This window comes from Hylobates moloch, unplaced genomic scaffold, assembly GCF_009828535.3.
Source record: "Hylobates moloch isolate HMO894 unplaced genomic scaffold, HMol_V3 SCAFFOLD_1, whole genome shotgun sequence".
Taxonomy (NCBI): Eukaryota; Metazoa; Chordata; class Mammalia; order Primates; family Hylobatidae; genus Hylobates; species Hylobates moloch.
In genome coordinates this window covers 91,252,462-91,268,357 of record NW_026652276.1, presented here as the reverse complement: position 1 = coordinate 91,268,357, position 15,896 = coordinate 91,252,462, and the positions used below count along the sequence as shown (strand labels likewise).

General features: G+C 36.0%; 1 protein-coding gene across 12 annotated transcripts in view; it reads left to right on the top strand.

Moving 5' to 3' along the window:
- RIF1 (replication timing regulatory factor 1) overlaps nt 1–15,896 on the top strand; it is a 98,849-nt gene that overhangs the window by 58,773 nt on the left and 24,180 nt on the right. For 10 of the 12 annotated variants that reach the window (XM_058442069.1, XM_058442087.1, XM_058442056.1 and 7 more), the window contains 6 exons: nt 790–936; nt 1,262–1,339; nt 1,429–1,544; nt 2,499–2,652; nt 6,799–6,907; nt 7,699–8,058. In XM_058442069.1, coding sequence (XP_058298052.1) covers nt 790–936; nt 1,262–1,339; nt 1,429–1,544; nt 2,499–2,652; nt 6,799–6,907; nt 7,699–7,913 — 819 coding nt within the window. In that variant the 3' untranslated portion in view covers nt 7,914–8,058. Of the gene's footprint in view, nt 1–789; nt 937–1,261; nt 1,340–1,428; nt 1,545–2,498; nt 2,653–6,798; nt 6,908–7,698; nt 15,042–15,896 lie in introns of those variants that run through there. The other 2 variants (XM_032755727.2, XM_058442086.1) reach the window with 2 other exon arrangements.

The following is a 15,896-nucleotide window of genomic DNA, read 5'->3' as shown; positions in this document are numbered from 1 at the left end:
AAAAAAAAAAAAAAAAAAAAGATAAAAAAAATGTTCCTTCAAAATCCCTGTTCCTGTTATTCATGTGTCTAAACTTTGGAAGATACACTGAAAATTCTTCTGCTGAGAATCTAGAGATTAAGTTATTTGTTTTTTGTTTCGTTTGTTTGTTTTTTGAGATGGAGTCTCACTGTCGCCCAGGCTGTAGTGCAGTGGCACAATCTCGGCTCACTGCAGCCTCTGCCTCCCGGATTCAAGCGATTCTCCTGCCTCAGCCTCTTGAGTAGCTGGGATTACAGGCATGTGCCACTAAGCCCGGCTAATTTTTGTATTTTTAGTAGAGATAAGGTTTCGCCATGTTGGTCAGGCTGGTCTTGAACTCCTGACCTCATGATCCCCCCACCTTGCCCTCCCAAAGTGCTGGGATTACAGGCGTGAGCCACTGCGCCTGGCCTATTTCTGTTTTTACATCAGTCATCTTTCTAGTCTGGTAATCCCATAAAGTTACTAGAATCAGATCATACACTTTTAACTACCACATGTGGCTTCGTTAACTTTTTGCTACTGTGCCTTTTTCACCATCTTTGGTATTATGCAGAGACAGTTTAAAATACAGAAAATTAGAATGATTGTGGTATTGAGTTAATATGATCTGTGAAGGCAGTCGCTGGGAACTGTGCAGCTGACTTCTAGTGAAATAAATTTTCTAAACCCACATGCTGTTTTTGGGTAACCTCATAATGAAAATTTATGGTGTAATTTTTTAAAAACTTTAGTTTTGTTAAGTAAAATCCTGACTTGTGTTTTCAGGTTCGCCGTGTCTCCTTTGCAGATCCAATATACCAAGCAGGATTGGCAGATGACATTGATAGACGGTGCTCTATTGTTAGGTCCCATTCTTCAAATAGTTCTCTCATAGGAAAAAGTGTTAAAACTTCTCCTACTGCACAATCTAAGGTAAGCTATAGGCTTTAAAATATACATATATGTATACCGACACAGAATTACATGTACATGATGTGTCATAAAATGAACTATATATGTGAAAAACTTCTTCCTTAGTTTAAAATACATTCTTTTGTCTACTACATGGTAAGCAGAAAGGAAGAGAAGAGGTGGTAAGAGGCAGTAATGATCCAGCAAGTAATTGATTAGTTACTAGATTACTCTTTTTATGTTTTTTGAAATTTTAAAGAAATGATTGCAGTCTAAGTTGTAAAAATTGTAAAATTATAGTCATCTAGGGTTCTGAGTATTTTTTTCTCTCCTTTCTTCTATCTAGCATAATACCACTTCAGCCAAAGGATTTCTGTCCCCAGGATCACGTAGCCCTAAATTTAAGAGCTCAAAGAAGTGTTTAGTAAGAAGTGCTTTAGTTTTCATGTCACTTTATATTTTCATGTTCAGTCAGTTGACCTCTTTGTAACAGCTTCTGAAATTTATTCTAAGATTTCAGAAATGGCCAGAGAATCCATACCATGCCCAACAGAAAGTGTTTACCCAGCACTGGTGAACTGTGTGGCACCAGTTGACATCATTTTACCTCAGATTACATCAAACATGTGGTAAGTGGTTATTTAGGCTTGCTTATATTCCAAGATGCCACTTATTTAAGAGGACTTACCTGAACGCTTGGTTCTCATGTTTAGAATTGATTGGCATGTACTCCTCACACACAGTTTATTTTTTAAATAAAAATGCAACTGAGAAGGTAGGCCAGATAAGGCAATATGAAAAGCATTTAATATAGTAAGATGTATGCATAATATTTCAGGTGCTGCATTGAACCCTTATATCCATTATCTTGTTTAATCCAAATATAAACCTTATGAGGAATATGAATATCATTTCTACTTTATAGGATGAAGTTTACAAAGATAAGTTAACAAAACCACACAGCTATTAAGTCATCACATGGAAGAAGCATGAGACTTACATATATAAAACTTGTTCATCAGCTGTTTTGTTTTGTTTCTAATTAGAAGTTTGTTTCCTTGATGTTTTAAGTCTTGGAAACTTAAATGCGTGTGTGTAGATCGCTCACTATATCTTGATTAAAAGAATTATTACAGGTAGTTTGTGATGCCTTGAGATAGTTTCTCTTTAATTGAATTATCAAGCTGCCCTGTCATAGCATAATCCCCAATAGGAGATGAAGTATTCTTAAACTTCTCTGAGGAATTTAATGATTCAGTAATATGTATCAGACATACCAAGTCCATTTCTGATTAAAGTTGGAGAGGGGATTATGCATACTTAAGAATTATCTATTAATGAGGTGTATGTAGAAGCACAAGGCATGCAATGGGCTCATTCAGTTGCCAGTACTATTGCTTATTCCAGACATACACATCAGATTCGAATTTTGTTTTAAATTACACATACATGTGCCTGTCTTCACTGTGGACTAACCTCAGTTATGATTGAGCTTAAAAGGGGAAATTCAACTGGATAAACTCTTGCAAATAGCATATAAATAAAACTGTATAGTTATAATTTCCTGTTTCTGTTTTGTTTAGGGCGAGAGGCCTGGGACAACTCATTAGAGCTAAGAATATAAAAACTATTGGTGATTTGAGTACTCTTACAGCATCTGAAATAAAAACTCTTCCTATCCGTTCTCCAAAAGTGTCCAATGTAAAAAAGGCTCTCAGAATATATCATGAGCAGCAGGTAAAAACTTAGATGTTAGCTACGATGTATATTAATAAATAATGTAACAGTACAGTTACAGAAGTTTGTTAAAAGATCACTTCATAATGGCACAGGCAAATTGATTCATTTATTTTGTACTGTCTTTATGCCTTGCACCTCAGATAAATTTTTAAATTGTTTTCTCTTTGAATTCTGTTCATCCCCTTCTCTCTTTCATTTCCACCATTCCGTATTTGATTCCATGGCTGCTACTGCTAAAACCTAGATGTTAAAATCCAAACATCTACCAAAACCATACAGATTTGTAGGTCACAGTATTTTGATTTTGATGCCTACCACATTTGTGACTTATTTTTCTTATTTTTCATTTTTGTCAGTATTGTGCACATGAACATTTTGGGTCATGGGCATTTTTCAAGATTCTGATGAAAGCTAAGATTCTTCCCTGCTATAAAACTATACAGAAAATTTTGTATATAATTTCAGAAGGATTCACAGACTACTGAAGCACATTCAGAGACCCTCTATCCATTGACACTACAGGTTGAGTATTCCTTATCTGAATTGCTTAGGACCAGAAATGTTTTGGACTTCAGATTTATTTCAATTTTGAGGTATTTGCATTATGCAGCTACTTGCCAGTTTAGCAGCCCTAATCTGGAAATCCAAAACGCTCATTAGAGCATTTGGGCATCATGTCAGTGCTCAAAAAGCTTCAAATTTTGGATTCCATTCCATCCAAAAAAGATTCCATTTTTGGAGAAGGCATACTCAACCTGTATCAGAAGTCTTGAATAAATGAAAAATAGAATAAGCAGTGTTCTGAATCAGAATTTCTCAGACCTGGGGTTTGCCAGCCACTGAAGACTTCTGCTGTATTCTTGAAGGTCCTTGATTTTATATTAACTTATTTGTGATCTTCTAAACATTCGTTAACCGGTTACTCATAAGAGAAAACCAAAACTACTAGTAATTTTCTGTCTCACAGATTGAATTTAGTTTCTAAAGTATTTTCTTACTCAGTTTCCATGGGTCTTGGGAAAGTCTATGAGAATTAGTTTTTATTTAACAACTTGATTAAGGTATGATTTATATCGTGTAAAATTCACCTACCCTATGTGTGCAGTTAGTTTTTAATATATTCACAGAGTTAAATAATATTCCCCATGATCTAATTTTGAATCTTTTTTTATCACCCAGAGAAGAAACACTGACCCATTAGCTATCAGTCCTCATTTCCACTGCCCAGCCAATGCCTACTTTTCCTCTATAGATTTGCCTATTCTGGATATTTCATAAAAGTGGGGTCATACAACTTGTGATCTTTTGTGACTGGCTTCTTTCACGTAGCATAATGTTTTCAAGGTTTATCCTCAAAAATTTCCATTTTGAGGTTGAATAATTCTTTGTAGATTCTGGATATTAGCCTTTTGTCAGATGAGAAGATTGCAAAAATTTTCTCCCATTCTGTAGGTTGCCTGTTCACTCTGATGGTAGTTTCTTTTGCTAGGCAGAAGCTCTTTAGTTTAATTAGATCCCATTAATCAATTTTGGCTTTTGTTGCCATTGCTTTTGGTGTTTTAGACATGAAGTCCTTGCCCATGCCCATGTCCTGAATGGTATTGCCTAGGTTTTCTTCTAGGGTTTTTATGGTTTTAGGTCTAACATTTAAGTCTTTAATCCATCTTGAATTTTTGTATAAGGTATAAGGAAGGGATCCAGTTTCAGCTTTCTACATATGGCTAGCCAGTAGTAGTAGCCAATAAATGGTTCCCAACACCGTTTATTAAATAGGGAATCCTTTCCCCGTTTCTTGTTTTTGTCAGGTTTGTCAAAGATCAGATGGTTGTAGATGTGTGGTATTATTTCTGAGGGCTCTGTTCTGTTCCATTGGTCTATATCTCTGTTTTGGTACCAGTACCATGCTGTTTTGGTTACTGTAGCCTTGTAGTATATTTTGAAGTCAGGTAGCATGATGCCTCCAGCTTTGTTCTTTCGGCTTAGGATTGGCTTGGCAACGTGGGCTCTTTTTTTGGTTCCATATGAACTTTAAAGTAGTTTTTTCCAATTCTGTGAAGAAAGTCATTGGTAGCTTGATGGGGGTGGCATTGGATCTATAAATTACCTTGGGCAGTATGGCCATTTTCACGATACTGGTTCTTCCTATCCATGAGCATGGAATATTCTTCCATTTGTTTGTGTCCTCTTTCATTTTGTCAAGCAGTGGTTTATAGTTCTCCTTGAAGAGGTCCTTCACATCCCTTGTAAGTTGGATTCCTAGGTATTTTATTCTCTTTGAAGCAATTGTGAATGGGAGTTCACTCATGATTTGGCTCTCTGTTTGTCTGTTATTGGTGTATATGATGCTTGTGATGTTTGCACATTGATTTTGTATCCTGAGACTTTGCTGAAGTTGCTTATCGGCCCAAGGAGATTTTGGGCTGAGACGATGGGGTTTTCTAAGTATACAATCATGTCATCTGCAAACAGGAACAATTTGACTTCCTCTTTTCCTAAGTGAATACTCTTTATTTCTTTCTCTTGCCTCATTGCCTTGGCCAGAACTTCCAACACTATGTTGAATAGAAAGTGGTGAGAGAGGGCATCCCTGTCTCGTGCTAGTTTTCAAAGGGAATGCTTCCAGTTTTTGCCCATTCAGTATGATGTTGGCTGTGGGTTTGTCATAAATAGCTCTTATTATTTTGAGATACGTTCCATCAATACCTAATTTACTGAGAGTTTTTAGCATGAAGGGCTGTTGAATTTTGTCAAAGGCCTTTTCTGCATCTATTGAGATAATCATGTGGTTTTTGTCTTTGGTTCTGTTTATATGCTGGATTATGTTTATTGATTTGCGTATGTTGAACCAGCCTTGCATCCCAGGGATGAAGCCCACTTGATCATGGTGGATAAGCTTTTTGATGTGCTGCTGGATTCGGTTTGCCAGTATTTTATTGAGGATTTTTGTATCAATGTTCATCAAGGATATTGGTCTAAAATTCCCTTTTTCTGTTGTGTCTCTGCCAGGCTTTGGTATCAGGATGATGTTGGCTTCATAAAAAGAGTTAGTGAGGATTCCCTCTTTTTGTATTGATTGGAATAGTTTCAGAAGGAATGGTACCAGCTCCTCCTTGTACCTCTGGTAGAATTCGGCTGTGAATCCGTCTGGTCCTGGACTTTTTTTGGTTGAATAATATCCATTATATGCATATACCACATTTTGTTTATCCAGTTGACAGACATTTGGGTTGTTTCCACCATTTGCTATTACAAATAATGCTGCTGTGTCTGCAAGTTTTTATATGGATAGATGATTTCATTTCTCTCGTATATATACCTAGAAGTGGAATTGTTGAGTCATATGGTTACTGAACTTATTATTTTCAGAAAGTTAACTTTCTGAACTTAGTATTTTCTCAATCAGTGGTCCATAGGTCCTAGGAACACTTAAGAAAATTGTATTCTTTTTTTTTTTTTTTTTTTTTAAATACAGTGTCACTGTCACCCAGGCCAGAGTGCAGGGGCGGGGCGTGATCTCGGCCCACTGCAGCTTCCACCTCCTGGACTCAAGCAGTTCTCCTCCCTCAGCCTCCCGAGTAGCTAGGATTACAGGCACCGTAATTTTTGTGTTTTTAGTAGAGGGGGCGTTTCACTATGTTTGCCAGGTTGGTCTTGAACTCCTGACCTCAAGTCATCTACCCACCTTGGCCTCCCAAAGTGCTGGGATTACAGGGGTGAGCCACCGCACCCAGCCAGAAAATTGTGTGTTGTTTTTTTTTAAATTCTGTGTTTTATTTAAGCTTGGAAATCTCTGGCATAGACTTTTTTTATACCGTATTCTTGAACTTGGGAAATAGAATGTAATTTTCTTAGCTGCCATGGCTATATTTCTTGAGAAAACCATTATTAAATATTGTTAAATTCTAACCCTCTCTTTGAGGAAATACTTTGTAATGCTTTATTTTGTGTAGTTGGAACCTACTTTTTTAGCAGTATTAGCGCTTAATTGTGATGGGTGGTAGAACATAGGTTCTACGCAATATGTTTTCCAGTGTTTGTACTATTACTCCTATTAAAAGTAAATTTCAATTTGTTGTGTTTTCTTTTGTTTTTTTGTTTTTTTTTTTTTTTTTCTCCCTTTTTTCTGCTCCAACTGTAATCAAGGTGAAGACTCGTGGACTAGAAGAGATTCCAGTTTTTGATATTTCTGAAAAAGCAGTAAATGGAATAGAAAATAAATCTCTGTCACCTGATGAAGAAAGACTTGCCTCAGGTATATTTTAGCAAAAGTGGGATAATTTTATTTAGAAGATCAGCTGACTTTCTTGAAATATTTTGTTTTTTTTTTTTAGTCTAATTTGACCATGCCTTATTATTTCAACAATTATTTTATGTTTAATTTGGGCTATATGAAAAACTGATTGGACATCAAATGTGTCTACTTGTTTTTCTTGTCAACTTCTCCATCAAGGTCTCAAGGATTTAAACTATATGCTTTCTCTTCTAGTTCTATTAATAAATGAAGTAGTCTACCCATTTTTAAATTTCTTTAATAGCACAGAATAATCTATGAGAATAGCACAGAATAATAAGCTGTGGTGGGCTGGGCATGGTGGCTCACGCCTGTAATCCCAGCACTTTGGGAGGCCAAGGTGGGTGGATCGCTTGAGGTCGGGAGTTCGAGACCACTCTGGGCAATATGAAACCCTGCCCCTTCTAAAAATACAAAAATTAGCTGGATGCGGTGGTGCATGCCCGTAATCCCAGCTACTTGGGAGGCTGAGGCGGGAGAATGGCTTGAACCTAGGAGGCAGAGGTTGCAGTGAGCTGAGATTATGCTACTGCACTCCAGCCTGGGCAATAGAATGAGGCTCCATCTCATAATAATAATAAGAAGCAGCAGCAGCAGCTATGGTAGATTTTTTTGTCTGCTTGTCCTCATGAAGACCTAAGCCTGCTCTCTCAATTTGAAACCTAGGCACTTGGACTAACTTAAAAGATCATGTAAATAATTTAGTTTTTGTCTGGTATAGATTTAATTGTGTTTTTTTTTTTCTCTTTTAGATATAATTGATCCTGTTGCTTTAGAAACTCCGTTATCCAAAAACCTTGTGGCACAGATTAGTGCTCTTGCTCTTCAGCTGGATTCAGAAGATCTTCATAATTATTCAGGAAGCCAACTATTTGAAATGCACGAGAAACTAAGTAGTATGGCAAACTCTGTAATAAAAAATCTACAGTCACGTTGGAGATCACCATCCCATGAAAATTCTATTTAGTATTTTCAGAGAAAATTGAAGGTTTTTTAAAACATCACTGGATTTCTTGATTGAGGAAACAAGTTCTGAAATAATAGCACAATTTCAAAGAAGAGACTCTTTGCAAAGTTAACATTTCAAACCCCGAAGGACAGTGACTTATTATGTAAGTTCAATTTTGTAAGTTCATTATGTAAGATCTTTTTTTTTTTTCATATATTGTATTTTTCTTGGCTGCTATGCGTGGTTTTTCAGGAAATTTAATTATCTTACTGAGATGTGAAAGCAAAACTAGTAACGGAACTATACATTTTATTTCATACTTTCTTAAACCCGTGCATATTCTGGTGAAACATGTAAAATACTTTTAAGTAAAATTGAACATTTTTATTTGAATTTTTGCTGAACTGATAAAGGTGTTTATACTTTTGTTTGTTTGTTTGTTTAATTCATGTTTGTTGGGACTGAGGTTTAGGAAGTTTGTTACTGGTTAAAAACCTCAAATGAAATGCGAAAGAATTGGAACTTTTCCTGCATATGTCAACTTTTGACAGCTTTCAAGAAAAATGAGAAAAGTTTCAACTTCTGGGGGTTAAAATATTAATGCAGAATTTACTAAGATTTTATTCATTTGCATTAGCAAATATTCGTGCAGCAGCAGTTGACTGTGAAAATTTATTCTTATTAGACGTATAGTATTCATTTTTAAATGCATGATTGTACATTATGTATAGACGACAATGTTTTTAATTTATAAATTTCATTCTTTGTTAATTGCATGGGTTTTTCTGCAGCTTATTGTGAATACCTTGGTTCTGTTCAATAGAAACATTTTGTATATATTAAATACTGAAATAGCAGTATTGACAGTGAAAGTGCTTCATGGGCTTGCTGCACATATTTGTAGGATACTGTAACTGCAAATACAACAACAAATAGTTTTGTACTTAATTAACAGTCTTAGTTAAAACGTGACTTTATTTTCTAAAAGTATCCAGAATAAGTAAAATTATAGAAATAAGAAAATGTTACACAACTTTGCTGTTCATACCCTTACCTTCTTACTACTTTTGGTTTGGAAGAGGGTATCAGCCACTAGAAAGTGTGCCTCCTTAACATTTCTTAAAGGAAAGTTAGTTTCAGTATTTCACAGCAGGTTGGGCTGTACGAAATCTAGAGTTGATCTGCTTTTTAAACCTTCATTTAAAAGCAAACTTGGAAGAAATTTGAAACTGTTGTTTTTAATATATGTCTGTTTTGCCTAGGTTTTCTTTTTTTAAAGAGGTATGTAATTAAAACCTTTGTAAATTTTGCCAACTAATATTAGTGCCCGACTTCCCATATTTGTTTCATCTTTTTAACTGACAATATATCTCACTTGTTCTCTGAAAAGAATGAGTGAGTGATCTCAGTTTTCACATTTTATTCAGAAGCTAATCTCTCTACTTAGCAAGGCACACATTCTACAGCAAGTCATAGAAAGTTTAATCCTTGTGCCTAGTTAGCTCTCGTATATTCAGGGATCTCTATAAAAGTTGGTGTCTTTTTTCATCAACCCCTATAAAAGTTGGTGTCTTTTTTCATCATCATAAATTCATCATAATCACAGATATTTTGGGGTCTAAATAAGATATTCATATACCAAGGATGGTTTTATAAAGAATGCTGGGATCATTGAATTAAGGATTGTGGCTTGAAGTAACTAAAGAAAAATACTAATTTCTTTAAAAGGAATTATAATTATGATTTATATTTTACATCATTCATTTCCCAAATTATATTTAACCGTAAGGAGGTGCACGAGTTTTTAGCAAACAGGTATGAATAAGCAGCTATGTATATGTGTTTGGGGCAGAGGGGAGCAGATTACTTTAACACACTTCAGAATTAAAATTAGCTTGTTTCATGACTATGTGCCTTAACGTTTGTGTGAACTAAACTTGCTGATTGAATGAAATTCTTGGGAAGCCGAACAGTAATAGCAGAAAATGTGACCAAATGAGTATCATGTACTTAAATCACTGAATTTTATATAAGCACAAGTATTAATTTTAAAAACATTATAGTTTAATAAGGTTGCATTTAAAATTTTTGGGAGCAAAGACAAGCATGCTAAATCTTCATTTTGCTGTGGCTATAAGCATATATTTTTGGCAACTTATTTGCAATATTCTTGCCTTAAAGTTTCCTGCAAATTTCCCCCTTAGTAATTCCCGAATAGCAAAACATTAATATTCCCTGATTAGCTCTACTGTGTTGTCTCACTATTAAAATGGAGTTTGTTTTTTCAAATCTTTTCTAATGGTTAATAAAACAAATATCAGATCATAATAACACTCAAATGTGTCTTAATTGTCTTATGCATATTTAAGAAGAAAAAACTAGTGGCATAGAGGAGTGTCATGTAGTATCTTTTTTTTTTTTGAGACACAGTCTTGCTCTGTCGCCCATGCTAGAGTGCAGTGGTGCGATCTCGGCTCACTGCAAGCTCTGCCTTCCAGGTTCACGCCATTCTCCTGCCTCAGCCTCCTGAGTAGCTGGGACTACAGGTGCCCGCCACCACGCTCGGCTAATTTTTTGTATTTTTAGTAGAGAAGGGGTTCACTGTGTTAGCTGGGATGGTCTTGATCTCCTGACCTCGTGATCCGCCTGCCTCAGCCTCCCAAAGTGCTGGGATTACAGGTGTGAGCCACCCCGCCCGGCCATTTTCTTTTTTTTTTTTTTTTTGAGATGGAGTTTTGCCCTTGCTGCCCAGGCTGGAGTGCAGTGGCACGATCTCAGCTCACTGCAACCTCCACCTCCTGGGTTCAAGCGATTCTCCTGCCTCAGCCTCCCGAGTAGCTGGGATTACAGGCGCCTGCCACCACAACCGGATAATTTTTGTATTTTAGTAGAGACGGGGTTTCACCATGTCGGCCAAGCTGGTCTCGAACTGACCTCAGATATCCACCTGCCTCAGCCTCCTAAAGTGCTGGAATTACAGGCGTGAGCCACCGCTCCTGGCCCGTCATTCTCATATCTATGAAATCTGTTTTGGATTTTAGAGTGGATTTAAATTTTCAGTATTTCAGTGATCTCATTGTTAAAGCTGCTTTGCCACTTGTACAAGTTTGAAAACCATTGTTGAATCATATGGAGCTTTACTCTAATTCAAAATAGTTAAAAGATGAATCAGGTTAAATAATGCTATTGGATAATACAGGCAAAAACAGGATTTAAACCCGCACATTAAAAGCATGATTGAAGGCCGGGCAGGTGGATCACTTTGGTCCAGGAGTTCAAAACTGACCTGGCCAATGTGGCGAAATCCTGTCTCTACTAAAAATACAAAAACCGGCCAGGTATGTTGGTGCATATTTGTAATCTCAGCTACTCGGGAGGCTGAGACATGAGAATTGCTTGAACCTTTTAGGCGGAGGTTGCAGTGAGCCGAGATCATGCCATTGCGTGACAGAGTGAATCTCTGTCTCGCAAAAAAAAAAAAAAAAAAAAAAAAAAAGTTTAATTCTAACATTGCCCATGGATTTTTTTTTTTCTGTACAGCTTGAAGATAAGATAGTTAAAGACTCTTTTACAATTTAAACATCATAAAAATGTGAAGAGTAAGTCATGAGGCAAGAAACAAAATTGGGGGAAATGGTGGGGATCGTGAATATGTAAGTGAGGTTTTATTTTTTAAGGTGTAAAGGAATGAGAATAGAGTAATTGCTTTTTAAAAAGAAAGTATAAAAGAGTTAACTTTTTTCTTCCAACTTTGACTTTAATTCAGTAAGAAAGGCCTAGGTTTTGTCTCATATTCTTCATAATTGATTTTCAAGAAGTTAATTTGTCATTCAGCCCAGGAGGCTATACAGCAGTTAGTTGGCATTATTAGACTAAAACTTGGGTGGGGGGAGGAGACTATTTCCTCATTGCTGCAACCCATGTCTATCTTATTCCTAAGCCATTAGAAAGACCTTGTACTTTGTATAGAAACATTAGAGTGAGGTTTTGATTTTTAACATAGTGCTCTCTCAAACTTTGATGTGCATATGAACAAGCGGATTCTGATTCAGTAGATCTACATTGGGCCCTGTGAGTCTTTTTAAACACAGTCCCAGGTGATTCATACAGATGCCTGTGAACTGCACTGGTAGATGGGCCTAAGAGGCTTCAGGCTGTGTTTTAGGTTTTGGTAACCCAGGCAGATTCAAGTCCTTTTATAACTCTGTCAATTTTATGAATTGGGGGTGCAGACTGGTTTTGAAGGCTTAAAGTTCAAAAATTTTAAGAAAGTTAAGAATTTTGCTTAAGATCCTTTTAAAAATATGGATGATTTATTTTTTAAGTAGGCAGACTAAGAATTTCAGGTTATAAAGAATCTTATTGATAAGGCAAATTAGACAAAGTATTTTCTCATGAGTGTGGGTTATGTTTTTGTTAATATGAAAGTTGATTTCTAAGTATTAGAATATATTTAGTCTCTAAATAAATCTTGCCTTCTATTGTGGATCATCATTATTAATAAACATGGAAAATCAACACTACCCCTAATATTAATTTGGCAGTTAAATTTAGTAGTGCTATAATGAATAAGTCAGTCTAGCAGATATGCCCTGTCATTATACTGCAGACCTCTGGTCACTTAATTTTCTGTTATATTACGTGGTTGAAAATTCCTGTTTCATTGTAAAGTGAAATTTGAAAGATAGAGTTGAATAATATGATTCTGGAAAAGTGAGTTTTTCTTGGAATTCTGTTAAGGTGTTGGATTTTCCTCACATATTTAAATAATCTGTAAGAACTACCCTGAAAGCACTAGGGAAAATGTAGCCGAAAGTTAAGTAATAGGTTTTAAAAATTTGCTTATCAAAATTTGTTGATAGTTTGATCTGTAAAACAAATTGGGTTTCGTGCTTTCTGATGTCCAGTTAATAAGTATGTTATGTGCCAGGCTTTACATATTGTTCTTTGCAAGTAGCCATTAAAATGTAAGTCATCGAAGTTTCGAGATCTATAAATATTTAATATAGTCTAAACAGTTGTGAGAATTTACTCAGTTCTGAAATAGAATGTTAAATTTTCTGATGTGGTCCTAATCATTTTTTTCTTTACATACTAAGCCTTTCTTTCTCCAAAGAACAGTTAAAACCAAATATGTTGTGGTAAGCTGTAAATACCATTGGAATAAAAGATAACCCTTCATCTTACCTAAAAAATTGAAGACAATATTTTCAATTGTTGATGTCAGAAGTAAGAAAAAACCTCTAACTTTTGTACTCTACTTGTAGCAGAGGGAATATTTTTGGCCACAGTGTGCCAATTTATAATTGTAGATAAAGCTAAATTTACTGGACAGCAAGCTTATATGCTGATAGAAGTTGATGCACTGAGAAGTGATTAGTTGAAGAGAATGGAAAAGGCAGATTGAGCTGGAATTTTAATGCATAGTCCATTTAGTAGACAAGCTGTCCTATATACTCCTATATACTTCAGTAATAGCTGATAGCTTATAGTCTCTGAGAGCTGTTCTGTCCATAGCACAGTATTATAATTGATGTTCATAAATACCCAGAGGGATTATGTTAAAATACATTAGTAACACTCCCACAAAAGCAGTAAGTTAATAAGTATTTCCAACAAAGGTGGCTTTGTTTCTTAAACAGATAAACAACATATAACTAGGAAGATCACCTTCAAAATAAAATGTCATGGAACTGAAAATAGAGTATAGTGTAACAATTATTTTGATACATTATTGAATAGCTAACAAGTGTCTAAAGAATTTTTATTTTTATAGAATAGGAAGTTTCCAAAAGAAAACAGAATTAAGAGCAAAATTGGTTTTGAGTATAGAAACTGAAGGATGGCAGTCTTAACTCCTAAGTTTTTTTACAGAGCACAGATTGGTAAACTAGCATGCGACCTGTTTTTTGTACTACCTGTGAGCTGAGACTGGTTTTTACATTTTTTAATGGTGAAAAAAGTCAAAAGAAGGATATTTTGTGACACATGAAAACGTATTAAATTAAAATTTCAGTATCCAGAAATAAAGTTTTATTGGAACAGCTGTGCTTATTGTCTTTAGCTGCTTTCCTGGTACAGTGGCTGAGTTTAGTAGTATAACAGAGTCTGTATGGCTTCCAGCAGTCAAAATACTGTCTGGCCTTTTAAAGAGTTTGTCGATCCCTTTTATGGAGGAAGGTTTTGCTCATGCATGGCACGTTAGTCAATTTAGTTATTTGCTTCTAGCTGGCAGAGTGAGGTCTTGATTACTTAATTTCTGTTACCCCTGTATTTTCCAAAATGGCTTCTCCTGATTTTACTTACATGTTTTACTATTGCTCAAATTACACAGATACTAGGAAACACTAGTACTTTATAAGTACACTTCTTTTTCCTACTTAAACTCTCAAACTATAGTTACGCATTTGCCATGATGTTAAGGGACCTTGATGGTCTGTGAATTATCAGTTGCTTTCTGCACTACCTCCTGTGGATAGACCTGACTGATAGCACTTAGAAAAAGACTGATAGACGCCAAATCAGTCATTTATTAACCCTATAATATTGTTGTCCCGATCATTTGGTAAACTCTAAAAGAGCTTAGTTTTACATTCACGAAGTATTTATATTTGATAAGTCTTAAAAATGATTTAAGTTGAAGCCTAACAGAAGTACTTGTTCATTCCTCAGTTACCTGCAAATATGGAAATAATGGTGCAGTCAGTTTTATTTGATCGTATAATGCTTTATACTAGGGGTTTCAAACCCCTGGGTGGCATTAGATTCTCATAGGAGCATGAACCCTATTGTGAACTGCACATGCAAGATATCTAGGTTGTGCGCTCATTATGAGAATCTAATACCTGATGATCTGAGGTGGAACAGTCTCATCTTGAAACCATCTACCCCAACACCTCTGTCTGTGGAAATTGTCTTCCACGAAACTGGTCCCTGCTGAAAAAAGGTTAGGGGACCACTGCTTTATACAGTGTTTGAAGCAGGCACACTTACAGTTACTATTTCTGGTTCTTTATGACTGTTGAGGGGGGCGGAATTCTATGTTTGATTCACAGTAAAACTTTTCATGAATCATTGAGGGTTAACTGTTATCACTTGACAATGGAAACTGGATATTGAAACATTTTTTAAGAAATGCACTTTTACCTGAAATAAAACTATAAAAACTAAACTCTGGTACTTGTTTTTGTTGGCTACATTTTGGTTTTTTGTTTTGTTGTTTTCATGAGATCTGAAATGAGTATGAATAGCTTAATTCAGTTACCACAGAGTATACGTTATATTCCTCCACAAACATGAACGATTCCTTTTCCTTTTCCCCTTTTATGGCCTGCTTTTTAACCACAGAGATTTTCTGATTTATGCATAGTTTTATGGGTTCCACTGGTTTCTAAATCCAGAGGTGGTGGTTTTTTTGTTGTTGTTAATGAGTTTAGTTTCTCATTGAACTTGTTACAAGAGAGGTTTCGTCAAATAAGGGCTGAGTAGATGCAGGCAAGCTTGGAGAGGCAATCCACATGGTGTGGGCGAGGGCAGAGCTGGCGCTGCCAGGCTAGTCACCAGATGAAGTAAATGCCTTACCCCAACGTGACCTTAGCTTCCTCTGCAGAACCAAGCACGTTGGTGGCAGCCGAAGAAAATCTCCATAGTTTTAAGGAAAAAAAACCACAACAACAATTAGGGTAAACAGTGATGTTGAAAGATACTGTATTAGTTTCCTAGGGCTGCTGTAGCAGTACCACAAACCTAATAAGTTAAACAACAGAAATGTATTGTCTCAGTTTTGAATAGTAGAGGTCTGAGATACGGTATCAGCAGGGTTTGTTCCTTCTAAGGACTGTGTGGAAGTATCTGTCCCATACCTCTCCCCAGCTAGCTTTCTGGGGTGGCGTGCTGGCCATTTTTGGCAGGTAGAGGTATTTCCCCAGTCTCCCATCTTCATATGACTTTCTCCCTGTGTGCCTGTGTATTTGTCTAAATTTCCCTTTTATAAGGATAGCA